The sequence below is a fragment of the Carya illinoinensis genome, chromosome 8 (genome assembly GCF_018687715.1).
Source record: "Carya illinoinensis cultivar Pawnee chromosome 8, C.illinoinensisPawnee_v1, whole genome shotgun sequence".
NCBI classification, from domain to species: Eukaryota; Viridiplantae; Streptophyta; class Magnoliopsida; order Fagales; family Juglandaceae; genus Carya; species Carya illinoinensis.
In genome coordinates, this window is record NC_056759.1 from 8142627 (window position 1) to 8167151 (window position 24525).

The 24525-nt window shown below is 35.4% G+C and overlaps 2 protein-coding genes and 1 pseudogene across 2 annotated transcripts; 1 reads left to right on the top strand and 2 right to left on the bottom strand.

Moving 5' to 3' along the window:
* Window positions 1-3600: 3600 nt before the first annotated feature.
* On the top strand, window positions 3601-8792 carry LOC122318293 (alcohol dehydrogenase-like 7). The gene is made up of 10 exons (XM_043135522.1): window positions 3601-3722; window positions 4015-4151; window positions 4276-4322; window positions 4661-4986; window positions 5100-5182; window positions 5292-5367; window positions 7094-7158; window positions 7552-7647; window positions 8005-8172; window positions 8358-8792. Exons 1-10 carry the CDS (start codon window positions 3689-3691, stop codon window positions 8472-8474), a joined length of 1149 nt encoding a protein of 382 aa, XP_042991456.1. The 5' UTR covers window positions 3601-3688; the 3' UTR covers window positions 8475-8792.
* Window positions 8670-16309, bottom strand: LOC122318292 (annotated as a pseudogene).
* A 4987-nt stretch (window positions 16310-21296) lies between these two features.
* Window positions 21297-22641, bottom strand: LOC122319326 (phosphoprotein ECPP44-like). Its single transcript, XM_043137348.1, has 2 exons — window positions 22231-22641; window positions 21297-21922 (listed from the first exon to the last, which is right to left on the bottom strand). Exons 1-2 carry the CDS (start codon window positions 22516-22518, stop codon window positions 21479-21481), a joined length of 732 nt encoding a protein of 243 aa, XP_042993282.1. The 5' UTR covers window positions 22519-22641; the 3' UTR covers window positions 21297-21478.
* Between the last annotated feature and the right edge of the window lie 1884 nt (window positions 22642-24525).

A 24525-nucleotide genomic window follows, 5' to 3' on the forward strand; every position in this document is an offset into this window, starting at 1 on the left:
ATAAATCGATTATACATTGATCCCCTCTAAATCAATACATCTAGTTTTACCCATTTTTTGGTTTTAATAATATGTAAATTTGTAAAAAAAAAAAAATTGTATATATAAAAATATATATATACATGCATGCATGCATACACGATTGATAATATCAAATGATGCTCATATATAGTAATGTTGATGGGAAGCTCAATTGCTACTTTCATATATACATACATATTTATACACATACACTACCTAGGGGTGACAAATCGTATTAATGGATTGTGTTCGTATCGTGTCAAGATATGTATATTATACTTAATGAATCAGCACGAACACAATCTGTTAAGGGTTTTGTGTTAAAATCTCAAACCCTAATACGACCTATTAAGATAACGGGTTGACACAATACGATCCGCTTCAGCCCGTTTACGTTAATAGGTTAAACAGACTTGTTAGTGATCTATTTGACTTGATTGATTTAATATAAATATGAAACTATAAATAATATCTATTAAAGAAATCAACTACGTATCTAAAATTACAATCTTAATAATAAAAATACCAATATTAAAATTATTACAGTACCAAATATGATAAACACACAAATATGATCCACACACATTGTAATAATATTAAAATTACATCCCAAACATAATAAACAAAATACACATTTTAAACATATTAATGTTATAATCCCAAATATGATAAAAACATAGATCTAAACAAATTTAGAGTTTGAAGAAGGAAGTGGATCATAATGTTAAGGGTTTTTTGAGTTTTACATCTAAGGGTACAAAGGAAAATCTCATTTTTTTAACAGGTCATAACGAGTTGATCCATTAGTGACCAGTTAAGTAATTGTATCTTAACAAGTCAATCCGTTTTGATCCAAATATGTTAAGACTAAACCCTAACCCGCTTTTATCGTATCGTCTTTGTGTTAAGTTAATGAGTCGTGTCACATATTGTCACCCCTAAACACACACACATATACACACGCATGCATACACATTAAATTCAACTTTGGTATATAAATTCAAATTTGGTAATAATATTTGAATGATTTTCTTTCGTTTTTAGTAAATAATATTTTAGTGATCTTATTTACAACTTTGGTATATAAATTCAAATCTTTTGATATTTAGGATTTTTTTTTTCAATTTTAAACTGATTTTAAGTAATAAAAAAAGTATTGATGTGATTTATCAATTTCAATTTAAAGTTTTACAATTTCACTTTATTTTTAAATTAATTTATATTATTATATTATTTTATATACAAATTATATATAATATAAAAATATTATATATAATGTTAAAAAAATAATTTAAAATATATATGATATAAAACCGGTCCGATTCAAGCCTAAAAAGCGTAGAACCAGAACTGGTCCGGTTCTGGCTGGTTTTGCCATTATGAAAACTGGGTCTAGATAATTTGACAGGTTCAAGCCAGTTCAGTCCGATTTTTTCGATTTTCTATTTTTTTTTTACGCCATTAGTAGCATGGTGACTCCTGCCATGTGGTTGTTGGCCGTTGGTTTTTTCCTTAATTTTTGTTTGAAGTATTATTTAGTTTCTTTTATTTTTAAGAATTTTGAAATTTTGAGTAAGATAATTTTTATGTTTACACTTTTTGACCAATTCTAAAAAATCTCATTGAGCCGAGTAGAATCCAAGCAAATGCAAGTCAAGACAAATGTCATAGGTCTCGTTTGGTTATATTGGCCATCTCATTTTATTTAATTATTATGATTTTTTCAAATTTTTATATAAATATAATAAGCAACTCAACTTTTTTAAATTTTAAAATAAAAATAATATTAAAAAAGTATTATAATAATATTTTATTCAACTTTTAACTTTAATAATATTTCATTTGTATAACCAAACGAGACCTTAATTACTTTATATGATGGCAATAAGTTTTTCCAAGACATAAAAAATATATATATATATTCTTGTGTGCGAATCGTGATTTTGCTACTACTACTATTATTATTATATTGAAATAAATGATTTTACTATTATTATTATTATAATAATAATATTATGGTTGTTGTGCCTCAAAACTATCTAAGAATCATATAAGATGATATTTAAGTAGTTCGATAACTTGCCTACATCAACTGGAGTTGAAATTCACTGTATTTCAATGTGTTTTAACAACACCCAAATACACCTCTTTATCTCTCTATTTTTCATGCACATACATTCACATATAAGAGCTCTCTTTTTATAGGAAAAACTCTACTAAAAATCAATTAATATTAGTGACAAATAATGAGCTGCATCAGCTATATTTAATCTGTAATATATAGGACGGTGTAGAGCATGAGATTTGGATGATGCAAAGTCTTGGTGCAAAGCAGCCATTTTAATTGTTTTCACACTTAGGTGGTCAACATCTATGTTCAACGGATTAACCAAAGCCCTTGCATGACATTTTGATCGTATTTGTTTATTTGTAACTAATCCTTTATAAATGTTAAAAATTGTAGAATGATGAATAATGAGCATTTGTAAAATTGTTGTTATCAATAAGATGTTTATAAAATAACTTTATAATTTAACGTATCGCATCAAGTCGTGCTAATTTATAAATTTACTTTTGAGAGATCTCAAATCTCTTTATGGCTAAAATATTTCTTTTACAGAAATTGTTAACATTTTCTAAATCTGTTAAACAATTTTGTTATTTCAATATTCTCAATTTTGCACCTCTAAATTATCGTCACTTTTCTTCTTAATTCTTTTTGTATCCCTAAATAAGTTATATATATATATATATAACGGAAAATAAAATTGAAACACCTTAGTGACATAGATGTTCTCTTAGCTCTTTCCTCTCTTCCTTTCAAACTTCTAATTATACTTGTGAAAAAAAATTTGGTTATAAGCGATTCTGCGCACCAATACATACACCCATCTAATATGAATATGGAGGCAATACACCCATCACTCTTTTATGATTCCTACCAGTACATTTCCTAATTTATTTCATATAAAACTATAAAATAGTTATAAAATAATTGTTTTTCATTCTCATTGTCCAATATTCATCCATTTAAGAAAGCCATTTGACCCGTACATGCATACTACTATTTAAAGAGGTTATCGCGTTCATTGGAATATATATAGACAAACAGAAATGTTAAAGCCACACATGATTTTTTTTTTTTTTTTCACTTCATGATTAATTTTTTAATAACATTGTAATTTTTTTAAAATATTTAAAAGCATTACAAAAAATATATAAAAAAAAAAAAAAGCAAAAAAAAAAAAAAAAAAAAATTGCCTTGTAAGGATCGAGATCCCCATGTGTAGCTGTAGAGCCACTCTATAGACAAATTACATTTACAAATCATGTTACAATGTCACGTAACATAATTTGATTTATAAAAAATTATAAAATTAAATTCCGGTATAAAAAAAAAAATACTTAAATTAGTTAAATTGTTGCACAGGATATCACCCACCATCCTTATCTATCAACTAATTAAAGTAAAGTTCCCGTCCCAAAATGGGGCCTCATCTATAACTGGAAATGGTCTTTAATGAAGTTAGTTATCTGCCGGGTTGGTTAGGCAACTGCAGCAGATAAATAACATGTCGCCCCCCCTCCAACAACTACATCTCACGACTCCCACATTAAGCGAAGGAGGGAAAGAGGAGGGTGGTCTTGGCACTGCACGCTTGAGAAAATGTCCACTGCAGGGAAGCCTATTCGATGCAGAGGTACGTTCCTCATGGGGATACATTGAGAACAACTTTTATTGAAGAAATATGGTTTTGAAAAAGCAGTTTTTAGTCAATTTTTAAGAAAAATCATAAACATAAGGTAATGGTCGTTTCTAAAGATAATTATGGACTAATATCTTGATGATGATATTTAAAAGGATATTTGATATACTTTTGATGTTGATTCTAAAAAGATACTGATGTTCTGAAAAAGGAACCCAAGATGCTAAAGTTAAGCATTTTTTCATTTTAACGGGCAAAACTGATTTGTCATGTGTATATGTTGTAGCTGCGGTTGGTCGGGCACCAGGGGAGCCTCTAGTGATGGAGGAGATTATGGTGGCGCCGCCAATGCCTCGGGAGGTTCGGATTCGAATCATATGCACCTCCCTATGTCATACTGATGTCTCTATCTGGAAACTAAAGGTAGTCAGTCAGTAACTATATTTATTTGAAAGCATAGTCTTAGTCTTAATCTTACATTCATAAATTCTTGACTACTTTGTTGACACACATTTATGCCTGCATTTTCTTTTTCTAATGTTTGAAGGATCCTCCTGGAATGTTTCCAAGAATTTTTGGTCACGAAGCTATCGGGTAGGTGATACATTCTAGGCAAATAATTACCTGCTGTCCTTGTTTTTCTTTGTTATCGTCAGTATACTGATCAATGTGTCATATGTTAAGTGGTTTACCTATGAAACAACTTAAAACTGTGTCAACTCAGCTGATCTGGTTAAGGATAATAAAATTAAAGATGAAGATGACTAGCATTGCTCATTCTGTTTGTTCTTTGTCCTATGTCGTTATCATACAGTCGTTTATTGTAACTTTCTAATTCTGATTTTAATGATTTTTGTGATATTTAGATACCATGTTTTTGTTGTTTAGGCCTTGCAATGCCCATGAGTTAATCCAATTTCTGTGCTCCGTAGGGTGGTGGAAAGTGTGGGGGAGGATGTAGATGAAGTAACTGAAGGAGACACTGTCATCCCCATATTTGTCTCACAATGTGGAGAATGTGAAGATTGTAGATCAAAGAAGAGCAACCTGTGTTCAAAACTCCCTTTCAGAGTATCTCCTTGGATGCCAAGATATGACAGCAGCAGATTCACTGACCTTAAAGGAGAAGTTATATACCACTTCATGAACGTGTCGAGTTTTAGCGAGTACACAGTGGTGGATGTTGCCAATCTAGCAAAAATCGATCCCTCGGTCCCCCCAAACAAGGCGTGCCTTCTCAGCTGTGCAGTTGGAACAGGTGATTTGTGATGTATTTTGTGTTGAATTTTAGTACTTGATTAAAGGCTTGCATTCTACGCTAAGAAAACATTGATATATTTTTATCTCATTGAATGCAACTTGAATTCTTAGGGGTTGGCGCTGCTTGGAAAACAGCAAATGTGAAGGAAGGATCAACTGTTGCTATATTTGGGCTTGGCTCTGTTGGATTAGCTGTATGAACCCGAACTAACTTATTATCAAGAGTTTTATCTTCTTCCTTATAACTTGCATTCATCATTGGTATTGTAGAGAGAAGCTCATGGCTGCCCTTTTGTTTTCTAGGTTGCAGAGGGAGCTAGACTATGCGGAGCTACTAGAATTATTGGTGTAGATGTTAATCCAGACAAAAAAGAAATTGGTAAGTCTGTTATATCTGGAGAGTGTTGAGTGTTGTTTTTTGGAGTCCCACATCGATAGTGAGTGAGGAAGAGGCAAAACTCATGAGTTATAAATAAACTCTTAATTTAAGTATACCAGTCAAATACTTAGCTGGTAACTTTTGACTCTAGTTAAATTCCTCTGTTGTCCATATTTGTAAAATTGGAAGAAGTGTGAGTTAAAGTTTTGCTAGTAGGGAAAGTTTTGTGTGTGTTTAGAGTAAGGAGAAAAATTGTGTAATTGTAACAATTTTTCACATAGTGAATTTTCTTCTCTGAATTTGGTGGTTTTTCTCTTATTTTGAAGTTTCCACGTAAATTTCTTATGTTGTTATTATTTTTTTATTTTTCTTGTTATTCTTGCAAAGGGTATATCTTAGGGGGTGAATTTGAGAGGTCCAAATTTCTAACAATTGGTATCAGAGCTACTGGGTTCTTTTTGTGGGGTGGAATTTTGGTGTGGTATTGTGGATACGTATAGTCTAAGGAGGTTCTGTTTAGCAGATTGAAAATTTTAAGCGTATCCATTGTGACCCTCCAATCTTTCCTGGGAACTGACTTAGTAAGGTACTATTCATTTCTACGATAAATTCATTAAAGCAATATCAGGAAATAGGGTTTCAAATTCTATCAGATTTGATGTGGAGAAATTGGATTACACAAGACTTTGAAGAGTAGACCAACTCTTGAAGTTAGCCGTTCCACCAGCCGTTATACTAGTGACTGGTGGAATGGCTAGTACAAGGAGCGGATTCGGCAAGTGGCTCCAAGTTAGTAAATGGAGATACTAGTATTAATGCTAATGTTGTGTCTCTCTCCATGGAAAAAGAGACATGTATATCCTCATGACATGTCGCTAATTCCCCAAGTTGTCATGATAGAGGATGTGTTAATGTTAGCGGGTCTACAAGTTTGCATACAGGCATTGGTTTGACATTGATGCAGGGTGTGTGGTGGAAATTCATGTTGATGGCTGATGAACTTCCAAGAAAGCCAAATGTGGAAGTTACACCATAATTTTTCAGTAAGGTTGTTTTTCGACATGGGCCGAAATGAAATGTTTGGAATTGGTTTATTCAGAGTGGGTATGTTTTTATGGTGAAGCATGATAGCGAAAGTTATGAAGATCTTCATTAAGATGGAGTTTGGCTGTGGAACCAGTCAAAGTCGTAAGGTGGAGATTATTGAGTGTTGCTCTTTGGAGTCCCACATCGGTAGTGAGTGAGGAAGATACAAAACTAATGAGTTATAAATAAACTCTTAGTTTAAGTGCACCAGTCAAATTGTTAGATAGTAACTTTTAACTCTAGTTAAATTCCTCTGTTGTCCATTTTTGTAAAATGAGAAAAGGTGTGAGTTAAAGCTTTGCTAATGAGAAAAGGTTTGTGGGTGTGTTTGGAATAAGGAGAAAAATTGTGTAATTGTAACAATTTTTCACATAGTAAATTTTTTTCTCTGGGTCTAGTGGTTTTTCTCCTATTTTGGAGTTTCCACGTAAATTTCTTGTATTGTTATTATTTTTTTATTTTTCTTGTTATTCCTACAATGGGTAGATCCTAAGAGGGTGAATTTGGGAGGTCCAAATTCCCAATAGAGAGTACTGTTTTTTGGGATTTATGGAACACTGAATTCGTCTTAATGAAATAACAGACTTTCCTTTATATGAGGGAGCATATGTCAAGTCACTTTTGTTGTCACGATGTACAGGAAAGAAGTTTGGAGTCACAGACTTTGTCAACCCTGGAAATTGTGGAGATAAATCTGCGAGCCAGGTCTTCCTCTTAACCCACACAATAAGGAATTGGAAACTTTGTGTTTTAGTTTTATACTCTTGCATGTTCTTAATCTTGAGATGAACTCTTATTGTCTTGAAAGTGTATATGCTTTTGGTGGCTTGAGCTTGTGCCCCAAGAACTCGACAAGTGCCTTTGTTATGTTCTCACTTTTCACAAATTTACTTTTTGGGCTTGGAAGCAGCCTGTGGTTGATATGTTAGTTTATGATGATTAAGGACATAATTAGTTTCCCTTTTGATTTTTGAGTTAGGGATGAGGGTGGAAACGATTAAGAACGGAGTATTGTGTCATTAATGATCAACACATTCTGATGAGTGTATATACTTTTGTTTCTAATGTGTTGTGGTTTCCTTCTATGTCACCGTACAGCTGATCAATGAGATGACTGGTGGGGGAGCAGACTATTGTTTTGAATGCATAGGAGTAGCAGCCTTGGTGAAAGAAGCATATGCTTGCTGCCGAAATGTCTCTCTCTCTCTCTCTCTCTCTCTCTCTCTCTCTCTCACACACACACACACACACACACACACACACAAACACACACACACACGCACACACTTCTCCCACATGACATGTTCTATGGCATACTAATAGATCAGATCTGCACCCAGAATCATGCCTCTCATGTCTATATGAAAAAAGGCAAGTCTGATTATGCTGGTCGCATTAAGCTTGCTGTGTATGGTGCACTAAAATCAATATTTGAGAATAGAAAATTTTCTAGATTAATAAAAAGGAAGCTTAATCGAAATGAATCATAATTTTTCTTTTATGATTGGAAATCAATATTCAAGATTATGACAATTTTTATTCTGTGTTCAGGGTTGGGGGAAAACTGTTGTGATAGGAGTGGCTAGGCCGGGGTCAGAATTGGGAGTTAACTTTCAAGATGTCCTTGATGGAGGGGGGAAGAGCGTCATGGGATCCGTATATGGAGGAATCAAAGCTAAGTTTGATATTCCCATCCTCCTCAAGCGTTACTTGGACAAGGTGATTTAACAGACTCTGATCTACATATGTCTTTAGGTCTAAGCATACCTTTTATATTTGGCTGATGGTAATTAGCATGCAAAACCAAATGCTGCATTCATTTTCTGCTGCCTATTTTGCTTCAAGTACTTGCTAATGGTTTTCTTTATAGTTTCTAAATTTCTATTTTTGTCAATGGCAACCAGGAACTGCAATTGGATGAGTTCGTCACGCACGAGATACAGTTCGATGAAATCAACAAAGCTTTTGATTTACTTATTGAAGGACAGTGTCTGCGATGTGTGATTTGGATGAACAATTGAGAGACCTCCAACTATATATATATATATATATATTGAGAGAGAGAGAGAGAGAGAGAGAGAGAGAGAGAGAGAGAGAGAGAGAGAGAGAGAGAGAGAGAGAGAGAGAGAGAGAGAGAGAGAGAGAGAGAGAGAGAAATTCTTAGTGTGCCCAAACCAAGTTTTGGTGCACCTTATGTAAATGGTCTGTCCCCTAAGTAATCTTAAGCAAATAATGGACAGCTCTTATTGTTTTCTGTAAATTGCAAAATTACATATGGAATGTAATCTCTATGATACTGTAAATGCAGTAGATGCCCCAGTGAAGTATGTGTTGGGAGAGTCCTTTGTTTTCTTTGCCGAACCAAAATGCTTTAGCCTGTACACCCCAGAACTTACCACCTCTGGTATTTCCCACTCAATGGTCGCCAAGCCATAAAAGCTGCTATTATCTACGCTCCATTTAAAGTACTAACAGAAATCATCATCATCAAAAACTGGGATCCAATGCTCCACCTGAAGCATCTCCACCACTGCATATGTGCCTTCTGTCAATAGGTCATATCATGGGTTTGCACTCCAAAATGTGGCACTTGGTTTGTCTCACTTTCTGAATGTGCCACTTTTTGGTATAATGATGTCTTGTTTCATGTCGCCGAAGTTTTTTCCTGAAGGAGGTGAGTCACCCACAGTTTCGAGTGAGAATTTGATTTGAATAGAGGAAAGGTACGGCAGCGTGTGGCCGTTGGAAATTACCTTCTCTCCTTTTGCCATGGCTTTAGCTAATTTATTGAACTCTTGGATGTAGGCCGATAGCGTGTGTGGACCGTAAAGCGTTGAGGAAGCCTGCACATACCAAAATATCATTATCCTTTATATCATCCCAAGCACATACAAAAATCTAGGATTTATTATATTTTTGGAAACGATATCCCAAGCACAGAGGTTGCGAGACCAATCATTATACATACATACCTCGTATCGTTGTTGCTCGTATTCTTCAAAAGTTGCAACATATTGCGAATAGGTATTTGTGAGACCCGCTATTACAACTTCAGTTTTGTCATCAAACCCTCCATTCCCATTACTTATCAGCGTCTGCTTAACTGCCTCCCTCAATCGCCGCCCTGCCATTGTTGTAAACTCTGCAATTCTCAATAACTTAGACGACATTGTCATCAGTGTTTTGTGGAGACTTTATTATCCCAAGTCATGCAAGAGCTCAGTTGTTCATGTTGAGAGCCACCCAAGTGGTCTAATTTGCACATGCACCGTAAGGTGCTTTGGCTTATTAGGCCACCTATTCTCCCTTGACAATGTTAGGCGCCTCCCACAGACAACCCACCCCATATTTTCAGCAGCTAATTGCTGCACCGAATTTAGCAACTGTTTGAGGAGAACTCCTCCTATAAATAGGAGAGAGTTCAGTTGCAGAAAAATTATCCTCACTGAGGTGAGAGATCGGGCAGAGGGCTGAGGGCGAAAATGGGTTCTGGAGAAACCCAGAACGGAGACCATTTGAGAGAGATAGAGAGATATTGTGAGTGTTTGTAAAATTGTACAAACATAGTGAAAAATTCGAATTTTCGCTTCAGTGGACGTAGGCAGTTGCCGAACCACTTAAATATTGTCTCTATCTATTGTGGGTGTGATTTCTGGGCGGCCGGAGGCGCAACAAATGGTATCAGAGCTTCGGTTCGTGCTACCTAGAAAATTACAGTTGATCAAAATTAACTTTTGATCACACCACAATGTTCCTCTCATCAAGACGGATCCATAGCCGCAAACGGCGTCGAAAACGGATGTCGGAGGAGCCCGTACGCGCCCCTGGAAGTTGGAGAGTGCGATGCACGCGCCTCAGTCGCACTGGAGGAAGAAGACGAAGTGGGATACACGTGCCACGCGCCCCCACGCGCGGCTGGAGGAAGAAGACGCGTGGAACACACGGCCTCACGCGCGGCAGATGATGAAGACGCGTGAGGGACACGCGTCCATGCGCCCTCACGCGCGGCTGGGGTTGAAGACGCGTTCAGGGCACGCGCTCACGCGCCCCCACACGCACTCGGAGTACTCTGGCGCGTGTTGAACACGCGCCAGACGCGCCTCAGACGCCCTACTGCGGCGCGTGTGGTACACGCGCCAGAGAGATCTGGACCATCTGATTTTCAGATCTTTGTTGGGCTAGATCTAAGCCATCCGGAATCCGATTTCAACGATCAAATAGTGCTTTCCAACTATTTGGATTATTCCGGACTCATCCATACGGTGGGAATATTGAGATTCGCCATCAGTACTGTCGATCTGAACTGTCGAGGTGTTGCAGATCATGTTGGGCTTGATCGTAGCCAGTTGGAGTTCCATCGCGATGATCAAATAGTGGTGGCAAACTATTTGGATCATTCCGAACTCATCTGTACGGTGGGAATGTGGAGATTCGTCATCGGTACTGTCGATCTGAACTGTCGAGGTGTTGCAGATCATGTTGGGCTTGATCGTAGCCAATTGGAGTTCCATCGCGATGATCAAATAGTGGTGGCAAACTATTTGGATCATTCCGAACTCATCGGTATGGTGGGAATGTTGAGATTCGCCATCGGTACATTTGATCTGAACCGTCCACGTGTTGCAGATCAGTTGTGGGCTTGATCGTAGCCAGTTGGAGTTCCATCGCGATGATCAAATAGTGGTGGCAAACTATTTGGATCATTCCGAACTCATCTGTACGGTGGGAATGTGGAGATTCGCCATCGGTACATTTGATCTGAACTGTCGAGGTGTTGCAGATCAGTTGTGGGCTTGATCGTAGCCAGTTGGAGTTCCATCGCGATGATCAAATAGTGGTGGCAAACTATTTGGATCATTCCGCACTCATCGGTACGGTGGGAATGTTGAGATTCGCCATCGGTACATTTGATCTGAACCGTCCACGTGTTGCAGATCAGTTGTGGGCTTGATCGTAGCCAGTTGGAGTCATGATGGACTCATTGGTTTTGGGCTTAATTTAAGCCAGTTGGGATCGTGAAATTTGATGGAGAAAATTTCAGATCATTGGACGATGCTGATTAACTTGTTATATCAGCAGGTTTTGGCAGTCATACAACTCATGGAGCATATTGTTATTAAGAGGAGAACCACATCGGATCTCGTTGTGGCTTTCTTTGAAAAGCCAGTTGCAAATAACAAAGTGCAGATGAAGCTTTGGTGTGGTAGTATGGATACGTACAGTCTAAGGAGGTTCTGTCTAGGAGATTGGAAATTTTAAGTGTGTCCATTGTGACCCTCCAATCTTTCCTGGGAACTGACTTAGTGAGGTACTATTTATTTCTACGGTAAATTCATTAAAGCAATGTTAGGAAGTAAGGTTTCAAATCTTGTCAGATTTGAGGTGGAGAAACGGTTCAATTTCAGATAAGGCAGAAGGTACTATTGTTGCCCAATAGCATTTGGTGTTGGAAGGTCACGAAGGATTAATTGGTCTTGGCTCGGGTTAATTGTCGTGTGAATTAGAGAAAGTAAAAGGAACCCAGTTTTACTTTTCTAAAGAAATCTCCCTAGACCACGACATGAAGTATAGGTGTGAGAGATGGGAACAAAACGTCAGATGTTCCAGGGATATCTACACCTAAAGAACTACCAAGACGATCAGACCTCCATGGTGGTTACTATCTTAAAATGTATCCTGCTGAATGAAGGTAGTGAACTACGGTATGAAGAAAAATCGTGCAAGATTATGCAAGTCGGAGACTGCACACAAGATGGACACATGCGACTGAAGATAGCAGCAGGATGAAGGGTCAGTCACCCAGATCAGAGATGAGACCTCAGCAACAGGTTCTCTGATATGTGTCAAGGTCTGTGCGAGACCATTGATTCCCAGTGCAGTGGGAGATGTGTTGCCCTATGTAGATGTGTTGATTAAGGGCATTGTACGTGATGAACTAAAGTTATGCATCACTTTAGTTAGTCTTCTAAGTTGAAGACATGAGCTGTAAAATTGTATAAGGGATCATGCTGGAGATAGAACTCGGCATGTTGAGAACCAGTCTCCAAGTTGGAGATTGGTGTGATTGTAGGATTATGGAGCCTGGTTTGAAAGCTATAAAGGCACCAAGCAGATTGTTCGCTCGAATGTGGCTAGAGCGAAGCAGATTGTTCGCTCGGATGAGCCTAGAGCGAAGCTCAGTTTGCTCAAGGTGTTCGCTCGGATGTGGCTAGAGCAAAGCAGATTGTTCGCTCGGATGAGCCTAGAGCGAAGCTCAGTTTACTCAGATTGTTCGCTCGGATGTGGCTAGAGCGAAGCAGATTGTTCGCTCGGATGAGCCTAGAGCAAAGCTCAGTTTGCTCAAGGTGTACATGAGTGCGGACTCATGGACTCGAGCAAAAGAAGAATCCTAGAGAGTTGAGATTGTGCAATTGAGCACTGGTAAATCTCCTCTGAAGAAAATCCCTTGCAAGCTCCGTGGATATAGATGATGCTAATGCATTTGAAAATGCATTTGGAGAGGCATCTGGATATCCATTTGAAGACGTACCTGCAGATGCATTTGATAGCGGATCTCTCATGACTGACAAGCATTCCAAGAAAGAGGTGAATTCATTTGAAGAATGAATCAGTTTACAAGCAGCCTGGTATGACACACTTGGGTGGAAGGGGTGATTGTTGCGAGCCACCCAAGTGGTCTAATTTGCACATGCACCGTAAGGTGCTTTGGCTTATTAGGCCACCTATTCTCCCTTGACAATGTTAGGCGCCTCCCACAGACAACCCACCCCATATTTTCAGCAGCTAATTGCTGCACCGAATTTAGCAACTGTTTGAGGAGAACTCCTCCTATAAATAGGAGAGAGTTCAGTTGCAGAAAAATTATCCTCACTGAGGTGAGAGATCGAGCAGAGGGCTGAGGGCGAAAATGGGTTCTGGAGAAACCCAGAACGGAGACCATTTGAGAGAGATAGAGAGATATTGTGAGTGTTTGTAAAATTGTACAAACATAGTAAAAAATTTGAATTTCCGCTTCAGTGGACGTAGGCAGTTGCCGAACCACTTAAATATTGTCTCTATCTATTGTGGGTGTGATTTCTGGGCGGCCGGAAGCGCAACAGTTCATATATCTGACGGTAAGACTTCCTCTCTAGGCTTCGTTTTCATGAGTTAAAAATTCACTATCCAACTTGTTTTGGCGTATTTATCACATAAACAGTCGAAGCAAAGAATCAGAATGTGTCATTTACGTGGGTGCAGGAAAATTTGTGAGAAAAACAAACCTCCTGGTACAGAAAGTACGATTAGCTTTCCCAGCCTTAGCATCTGAATTGGAAGAATCGCAGGCTGCATGCATTTGTGTCAACAAAACGTAACAAATCTATGAATAACAGTTGTATATAAACAAATTAAAAAGAAAAAACTAATTACAAATCAGTCCTACCGCCCATGCATATGGATCAAACATATCGCCTGCGTCAAGCAAAACAAACTTCGGTTTTTGGCACTCCACTTGATATGGGCTCGGTTCTTTCAGTGAATTTCTCAACCTTTTCCACATTTCACTGATCTGCAAACATGGGGGAGAGACACCAAATAGAAAGCTAACGAATATGAGCATGATAATTTGAATAACATGAATGATTTGTACACACGCATGCATGGATTGAACACGAACACGAGCCAAAAAAAAAAAAAAGGTTACTCATGGACAGAAACCTTTTTTTGGCCTGTCTGTGTTCAATCCATGTAATCTGTCTGTATATGCATCAGAATTCTTTGAATATGTTATAGAATGGACACTCATTTCGGTTTTATTCCACCTTTTTTTTTAATGTTTAATTGCCTATCAATCATTAATATAATTATTTAATAAAAATAAAGAAGTTAAAAAATTTATAGATATTGTCGTAAAAGACAAATATATAGCATTTTGCAAATTTTAGGAGGCAAAGTCTCATGCTGACCCCCGTATCACCTTGTTGAAAACCGAAGACACCGGGTCCATCTGTGGTTCCAGCAGCAAAACCTGGACCAACGGCTGCAGGGCATGTTTTGACGACCTTGCTTCCATCTAATACAACATCAATGCTGAAAAATTCAAATAAACATGGCGATAGTCAATCTTCCCTGTCAATTCCTCTATGGCAGACGCAAATAGATCAATAGCCTTCTAGAACTACCTCTCCCCTATAATCTTTGTGCTCTGTATTTCATCTGGGTATCTGTTTTTTCACATAAAATTACCAGTCCATCCATTAATGTGAGCTCGTTTTAGTAAAAGACATGAACCCATGCTTGGGTTAACTTGGGCTAAAAGTTTCAATACCCAGATCCGCGGCCAACGCAGAGGAGGTCATTGCCGTGGCATGAGGAGCGATTGAAGTCGCAAGGCTTTCTGCTATCAGTGCAAAATGCTCCTAGCACATTGGGGGTCACGTCTCCAACATTTGATTGGCAGAATGCTCCTACGAACAGTGACCCGTCGTTCTTCCTCACTTTAAAAGCTTGGCTGGTTGTTTTACCACAAGGTTGTCCTCCTGTTGCTTTGATTGTTTGCGCTTTCTCCACCAGTGTTCCAATCTCTATCTCACATGGAAAATCAACAGTTCCATAGCAAAGATTATTTCAAATTATGTACCGTATGTTGAAATTTGAAATAAGATGGAAAATCACGAAGATATATCATTGTTACTTACTATATAGTAAATGAAGAACACAAGAGATTAGCATGGCATGATCCTATTAATTTATGTTCACGACACATTTAAAGGGCTTACGTACGTCTTCCACTTACCGGAAGGGCTGAAGATTGGCGTGGAGGAAGATTTATTGGAAGAGAACTAGTCCTCGAAGAACCTGGCGGCCGCACCCTTGTTGTCCCCACTGATGAGCTTGTTATCTCTGCTCATGGAGGTTTCGTGCGTTGCGTACCAGCTAAATGCTTCAATGCTCTTCCCACTTCCTCTATCAAGAAACTTCAAAAGGGTCATTTGGGTATCCACGTTGTTTGGATACCGGTCTCTCTCCTCTGCCGGGTTAAACAAATAAGCACTTGGGCTCCTGTTTATTCCCGCATTTTCCACTTCTCCTGCAAAATAAGTATGGCATATATATTGCATAAAGATGAATGCTTCTCATATATATATATATATATATATGTTCCCACTTCGTAGCCAGGGAAAAATGTCGACCTTTGTTGATGAAAACCAAACCGGGCTTGAGATTATTGTGTGCTTGAACAATGCTCTGCTCGATGGCTCCAACAATGGCATTAAACGATTGTTGCACGAAACCTGCAGAAGTGATGGAATAAAGCAAATACTGCAAGTAGCCTCCTGGCCCAGCATGAGTATGTATGCCACTAATTGCCACATTTTCCTGCATGTACCAATTTCCTAACCTTCAAATTGCCCAAACAAAAAAAGAATCATCATTGAGTTAACAAGTCAGAAACATTTGTATATGTTTTGATCAGGTACCACTGGGTCTTGCTGGCCTTTAGTGTACATGCCTTGATTTTAGCCTCTCGAGCACTTTTGTAGTGACAACCTGCGAAGCCATGCCAGCGTCAAGATTTACAAAAGCAAACCTTGGACCTTGGGGACTCTCAACAACTGTAAAAGTCCTAGTTCTTAGCCTAAAATGGACGCCGGCAGTGTTCTGGAAAATGTTAGCATAGCCCATCATGTTCACGCCGGCGGCAGGACCAGTCAAGTCAAAGCTCCCCACGCCAATCAGGTATTCCCAGTTGGTGGTGCTTCCAAGCACACCGCAGATTATGCCGAGAAAAAGTACAAAGAACATACGATCTGGGTTTCGATGCATCTTGCTAATCATCTTTGGGTTTGAGTTAAAAAACATCGATCAGCAGCAAAGATACATATATATGTCGCGATATTAGGTTCACAGATTAGTCTTTAAGAATAAGTTGGTTTTGCAAATTAGGCTAAGAAAAAAAATTAGTTGAAAAATAATAGTTTAAGTAAAAATTAAATTATTAATTAACATATGGTAAGTGTAGTAGCAAAATATATAAAAAAATTATAAATATTATTATTAAAAAATAATAACATATTATTATTTTTACTAATCCAATGTGAGGTTATGTTTTGAATAGTTTTAAATTTATGAAAAATACGTACTTTTAGCTAAATTTTGGAGATAACTTTGATGCCAATGCTAATGCTCTTTCTTGTGCTCAATCAACAATGGCAAGCCAAAAAAATTCATCAAACCAATATCAATGTGCGAACTGTTGGTTTTTTATTTTTATTTTTATTTTTAAGCCTAGTTTTATTTTATGGCTGTCCGATTTGATAAGAATATGTTGCGATTTTTTTAACAGATTTTCAACTAGCCTTGAGCTTGAATTGAAAATTTTGGACCAATTTAACTCTTCAACATGTCCAACCTATCTATTAATTAGGATTTACTTGCTAATAACCCTAATTAGGATTACGCCATACACACGTATATTATATTTTTGTACGTCCACTCGTGCCAAATCACATAGATATTATTGTGTTCCGTGTGATTGATTTCATTTTTTGCTTTACTTTTTCTCTTCTCGTTCTTGGCATGCATTCCCTAGCACAATGATCAGCATCCAAATTCATCTTTACCATAACACATAACTTTCTCCTTGCATATGCGTTAACGTATGATGGCAGAAAAGATGATATGAGATAAAATATTTTCACTGTCCAAACAAATATTCAAGATAATCGCTTCACCTTCCTTGAGTCTTGCATAGAAGCCATTGAATCTCATTCGTTTTTTTTTAATAATAGAAGGATCGTTCTATAGCCACAGCTCAAATGTCTTGCTTTCCTTTCCCGCATGACATGGCATGTTCCCAGTAGCTTTTTCAAAATTTGATTTTGAAGGATTTGTTTCTTTTACAGAATCCTTTAATTTACAGATAAGCATAGAACGACCCATCCCCCCAAATCTCAACAGTTCTCATTCCCTCCCCTTCATCAGCCACCATCCGACACTGAAATCTAGTTTGCGTGGCACAAGAGATCCATTGTTAGTGGTTTGCTTGCTTCACCTTCATAGAGGATGGGTAATGCAAAAACTTTCTTGATGGCACTTTGCAAAAAAAAAAAAAGTTTGCAATGAATTAATTGTGCTACACAATGTTAATACTTGCAACTTTGGTTTCCTACTACAAATCCAAGTTGTGAACATCATATATGAAACCATAATTTTTCCACCAAAATTTTGATACTTGAATCATCTGGAAAATATTTTCCAGACTGTGGCAACTAGTTATCTAGTGTATGAGATTTATACATTTTAAATTTGTATATATTATTATTGATAAAATTTATTAATTATTGCACGCCCATACATGAGAGTGAACTTAAGTGCAGTGGATGAGTTTACGTACGCTTGATCGATAAAATTAGAACAGAAAATCACAAAAGAAATAACACAAATACTTGATGCAATTAATATTTTCATAGGTTTAATAACAAAAATTTTATATATAATCAATTTTATGTATTTATTTATACACTTCACTTATATAATTGGTTGTATATTAAAAAAATTAATGTAGTTAATCATATTAATAAAATGCATAAAAAGTATACAAAAATAACTGTATGTAATATAAAGAGTAGTGATACACATTAGCCACTATTCAATTTCACACCACACACTTCTAGCTTTTTCATAGAGTGTAGGGGTACTTTTCATAGGATGTAGGGATACTTTTTATAGGATGTAGGGGTACTTTTCATAGGGTGTGTGGTGTGTAATTATGAATAGTGGCTGATGAGAATAATTATTCTAATATAAATCTCTTTTAATCTCAGTAACTCAATCCGGCAAGTGAGGAGATAAGAACAACAAAGGATCAAGGGAAAGAGAAATATTCTCTGTGAGGCTGTAGGTTTTATGGTGTAACCTACAGATTCAACTCCGGGCCCTATGATCCTATGTCGTGGAACAAATTATAAAGAAGGAGGTGGTCGAACGGGATGCGCCCTTTTGTAACCACGCCCACCAAAATAATAGGGCAAATGATTAAAGAACCCACCCACTGAGCCAAGCTTTCTGGCCTCTGCAGGAAAAGCAAGCAGAACAAGCACAAAGAAGACCATCAACAACAATAGTGTTTGATTCTCAACACCCATCCTCATCTTCTTTGTTCCACGCACGCTCTTCCCTCGAGTCTCTTGTTAGTCTGTTCGATCCTCTGCCTGCTCACTTTTCTACAACCCTTCAATTTATAACAGATATATAGCCATTCCTAATTTAAGAAACCAGATAAATTTTTTCCTGGTTAAGAATGTTTCTCTAATGCTGTCCCCAATTTTCATACTTTCTTAGTTAACCACAGCCTTATGAATTGAAGAAAAAGCGGCAACACCTATTTCTCCCCTTTCCATGGGCAAGCTATTTTTATCATTTTATTTAACCGCACATATTACGTGAATGTGTGTCTTGCATGTAAAGCTTCCACGTAAAATTTTTCTATTATGCAAGAAAAAATTCTATCCAATAGCTCTGTATCACAAATTTGTTGGAAAAAAATATTACATAAAAATAATCTCACAAACTAACGTGACTTGATGTGATTCATCAGATTATAAAATTAATTTTATTATAAAATATATCTAACGAATTGAATCAAATGAAATCATATCAACTTATAATATTATTTTTGTGTAATTTAATTATGATTAATGTAGAAGTACTCAATCTAATATATAATATATATTATAGATGCAAGAGTTTGATTAAAACTATGTGACTAAGTTGATAAATTTGAATAGGACTAGATGACTAAAATTATAGAATTTATCCAATCATTAAGTTTGTATTTTGGATGAATATAAATTATTTATTGACTTTTTCTATAACAATATTAAGTTTATCTAAGAGTTATTATTGATTGTTTTAGATAAGTCATATATGTTAAAATCGAGTCTCAAGGAATCTGTACTTATTCAAAGAAGAGGTTGAACTGAAATTTATTACTGCAGAAAGGATTTATCGCACAGCGTCAACATCTCATCAGATTCAGATATATAGAGATTCAGATCTAGTTATTTTTTAGAGCGCTTTCCAGTGAATATTTTGGTAGGAAAATTCATTAGAGAATTTTTATATTGTTTATCTCAAAGAGTGTGATCATGCTCTATATTAGAGAACTGATTGGTCGAGTTTCAGCTATTATAGTTCTAGGAAAAAAGTTAATATTTGAATATAGTTAGAAGTTCTGACTGCTAGTGTAGTAGAGAAAAACGGATTGTTTGTCTAAACAAGTAAGAAAGTCAATTGATAAATATTTTATAATTAAGAACTTAATTGTAACTTGATTTTCAAATAATAAAATTAATTTTTCTAGATTTGACTGTCCCGTAAAGTTTTACTTTTAAAGAGTTCTTTAAAGAGTTTCCCTTTGTTGTCAATCTTGGTGTTATGCAATTTATTTACTTTATATTATCGCTTAATTATTAAATAATTGCATAGTAGAAGACTAACTAATTTATTAAGTGAATTGATAGATCTTTGTATCACACCTAGGAATGTTTGGATAATTTCACATATTAATTTATAAGTTTATTTTTAATATATCATATAAAATATATTAATTTATAAATTTATTTTTATATTATAATATTGTTCGTATAAAATTACTAGTCCATTTCAGTGCATTATGGCTATGAATCATAAGGGCTGGTAGCTAAATGTCTCCGTCGTCTCCAGAGACTCCACTACAAAATTCTTGGCCAAAATTTCTTGACGTGAGATTGCCAACTACGAAAGAAAGAAAGAAAGTCTGGGTTGGTCCAATAATTCGCAACTTATTTTATGTGCTAACTTTACATCAGACACTGTCCTTCGACTTTGGACCGTTGCACGGGACCCATAGGTTTAGGCTTGAACTTATCCTATTTTATTTTTCATTTTTATATGAGTTATTGGTACCAGAAATTCTATGCTTATGAATCAATTTTATAAAATATATAAATCTATAACTTGAATTTAAATAACTTTATAATTTAACTTTAAAATATATTAATTTTATAATTTTTTTTCTAGAACATTTCTTCATTATATAGAAAGTTCACATTGTTATAGAAATTAAATTATTGTTATTATTATTATTATTTTATTTCAAATTTTAACGTTACTTTGCTTTTGGTGCGCGATTCATCGAGTAAAAGTCAAGTGGGTCAGAGGGCATCATGATTTGCACCTTCCTCAATACACAAGTCCTAAAGTGAAAGAGATCACGACAATGTGGAGGCATAATTACAAGATTATTTTTCTTTTTTCTTTCACTTTCTTTCTCTCTTTTCAGTTGAAGTTTTACTATATATAAATAAAATTACATATTAATCTAAATATTAATATTAATTTATTTATATTTAAAATTTAAATTAACATTATTTTTAATAAAATTTATTTTTTAATTAATTATATTAAATTAATACACAATTATAAGTTCCAACTATGACATAAACATAATTAAATAAATAATTTTATTATATTAAAATAAATATAAAAACGCGTATTAATTTGTATATTAATATTAATTTATTTATATTTATAATTTAAATTAATATTATTTTTAATAAAATTTACTTTTTAACTAATCATATTAAATTAATATATATATTGATAATGCTATGTTGTATTTATAACTAAATTTTTTCTTAAAAAAATATTGCTTAATTCACAAACAATTCAACCGTTTTTTTTTTCGAAAATATTGCTCAATACACGACCAAAAAAAAGGTAATATATAAACAAGTTACAAACTATTTTTCTTTTTCTTTTTCTCTTAATTTTATTTATAAAAACAAATATTAAATCGGAAATAACTTGCACAGAATAAGTACATAGAAAGCACTTGTACTAAAGTATTTTAGACACAAATTTTATATAATTAAAAAAACAAAAACAGAAAGCAAAAGAAACAATCCCACATCGCAAATCAACAAAACAAACAAACCGCACACACAATATCATGACTATTTTAATGGCAGACAACTCCGTCCAGTTCTCTTAATGGGAAGCACTAAGCAGGTTGTTTTTCCTTTACTTCCTCAGTCTTGGGGTGGTGTCCAGGCAGCTTCTCCTTGATCTTCTCCAAAAGGCCCTTCTTCTCCTTCCCCTCGCCTTCAGGATTAGGCTGCTCAGCGGCATCAGCGTAGTACTCTGCCTGAGAAGCAGGAGGAGGAGGAGGATGGACCTCTTCGGTCTTCTTCCGCTGGCTAGGAATTTTTTCTTTAATTTTATCGACGAAACCTTTCTTTTCCTCAGGTTGGACTGGCTCTGCCAAATGATGATCAGGCGCTGCTGCTGGTACTTCTTCATACCTCTCAATCGGGACCGAAGTGTCTTCGTGCTTCTCTTCTTTTTTATCTCCTGTAAACGTATCCTTGATCTTATCCGTCAACCCCTTCTTTTCCTTCTTCTTCTTCTTCTTTTCTTCTCCTTCGCCTTCCTCCTCACCGCTAGACTGCAAAATTTTCAAGCAATAAAAATGTTCTAATATTAATTACAACTTACTTGGTTTAAACTTTACAGTATACGTATATACTGTCTATCCTGGTTAGACATGAAAAAGACAACAAAGTAGATTTCACGTCTTAGCCCATTGGCCGCTTCCAATATATGTACGTTTCTTATGGTTCAAGTCGCTATTGAATGACCAAAACGGATCACTCAGATCAAAACAAGAACAAAATTATTAATTATCAAAACAGATTTTAACTGATTCATGCAACGATTGTTAGAGATAAGGCAAAAATACAGATGGATACTTACAGAGCTAGAACTGCTGTTAGATCGGTGGAGCTTCTCCGAAACGTCGCCTTTTTTCTCCTCCTTGTATTCTTCTTTCTCTAACTTTGGCTCAGGTACTGCAGACACTGAAACTTTCTCTTCAAACTTAGTACCGATCACCTCCTCCTGGGGCTTCTCCTCCTCTTTCTTCCCCAAGAAATCAAACAGCCCTCGGTCCTTGCTCTCCACAGCATCCTCTTGCCGACCATGATCCACCACAGGAGCGGTCTGGTACTCATGGCTACTCGTGTTGTGTTGCTCCTCCGCCATTCTCGATCAAACAATAATACCTATACGAGATCAAACAAATCTTATGTAACAATATACTCTAGCTCGCCGAAAGGTTTTGTGAAGGTTTTTAGTGTTGCGACTATGGATTCTGCGTGTAGAGACACTGAGAGGAGGCGGTTTATATAGCCATTAAGACGCGGATCTGACACGATTGCCAATCGGTGGCCAATCAATTGGTGTTACCGTTTCTCTGTAACCGACCTGTCGTATTAACGTCGAGATTGAAAAGCAGAGATCTCGTACGCTCTGATTCGGACAACTGTCCCGTAGGACGGGAGAGATGAGAAGGCACAGTCTAAAGAATTAAAAGAAGAAATAAAGTAGAGAAAGGAGGGATGGCCATTGGCCAGGGGAAGACACCCATGCACGTACGAATCAATGGGGCCAATGACACGTGTAAGAATAACATGGAAGGGTGTAGTTGTGGGACCCAGTTTTGTCGGTCTAGGTGGGGATGAATATGGAATGGTCGGCGCGGGCACCTACTAAAGCATGAACGGCGACACGTGGCAATTAAAGGAGAGGGGAGGGGGTGTATCGACATTTACGACTGGTGGGCAGACTGGTTGTTATAGAGCAATGCTACATATAATATTTTTACGTATTTTTTATGCATTTTATTGATATGATTGATTGAATTATTTTTTTTAATATTCAACCAATCATATCATTAGAGTGCACAAAAATAACTATATATAAAATTTTTATTTGCGATATGTTAGGATCCTATTAGTTAAATGCTAAATTCATTTTATATTTAGCCAAGCCAACCGATTCTAAAATAACATCATATTAACTTTTTTAAGACTTTAATTACATAACTTAAATTTAGTTCACATTAAAAAATTAAATCCAAATAAAGGAAAGAAATGCAGAAAAGTAACGCCACCGATAAAAGAAATCAAAATATTAAATAAATAAAATGAAACAACATGAAATAGAATTTTCTTTTTTTTGGGAAAGAAGGAATCTTTCATTGATATAAAAAACTAAACAGAAAATACAGGCAAATAGAATTGTTATAGTGAAATGAGGAATAAGTAGATCTTTTTAATTATTAATTATTAATTTAATTTAATTATAATATAAGTATTTATCAACATATAATAAGTAAAATAGTAAAATATGATAAATAAAATAAATTAATAATTATAATAAATTAAATATTTTTTTAATTATTAATTACTCATTATTATATAATAAATAAATAGATAATTTATTATAAAAATTTAATGCGAATAATTAAAATTAAATTATTATTATTATATTCTTTTATTATAATATAATAAAAAAATATCTATTCTAATATAAGAATTTATATGGACGAAATAACAAAGAGTCAAATTCTCATTACTGTTAATTAAGATTATCCTTTGGGTTTTGCTACACAACCTTTTAACACTCTAATACTCTATTTTTTTTCAAATTTTTATTATTTTATTTTATTAAATATTTAATATATAAATAATGAATAAAATAATTAAATTAATTTAAAAAATTAAATTCAAAAAAAAATATTAAAAAATTAAAAAAAATAAGATATTAAGATATTGAAAAGTTGTGTAGATTTTTTCTTTTCCTTTTGACTTTAAACAATCCCTTGAGGGCTGAGGCTGCCCTTAGGACTACTCGTGGGAAAAGGCTTTGGGAGCTGCACTTGGACAAGTGGTCGGTTTGGGTTGGCTGTTTCCTTTTGCGGCTGTCAGTCACGGCTGTCAACTCATATGCAGTGTAAAAGTGATGAATAATCTTCAAAATATAAATAGAGTTAAGATATAAACAGATTTAATTTATTTAAAAAAAAATAAACAGCGATTGCATAATTAATAATTATATCTAATCTGACTCATTTTATTATAAATAGAATCGTGTAAGTTATTGTTTGGATATTTAGAATATTTTAAAGTCATGTGGATAATAATTAAATATTTTATAAATAATAATAAAATAATTTAAGTTATATATATATATATTTTGTGTTTTTTT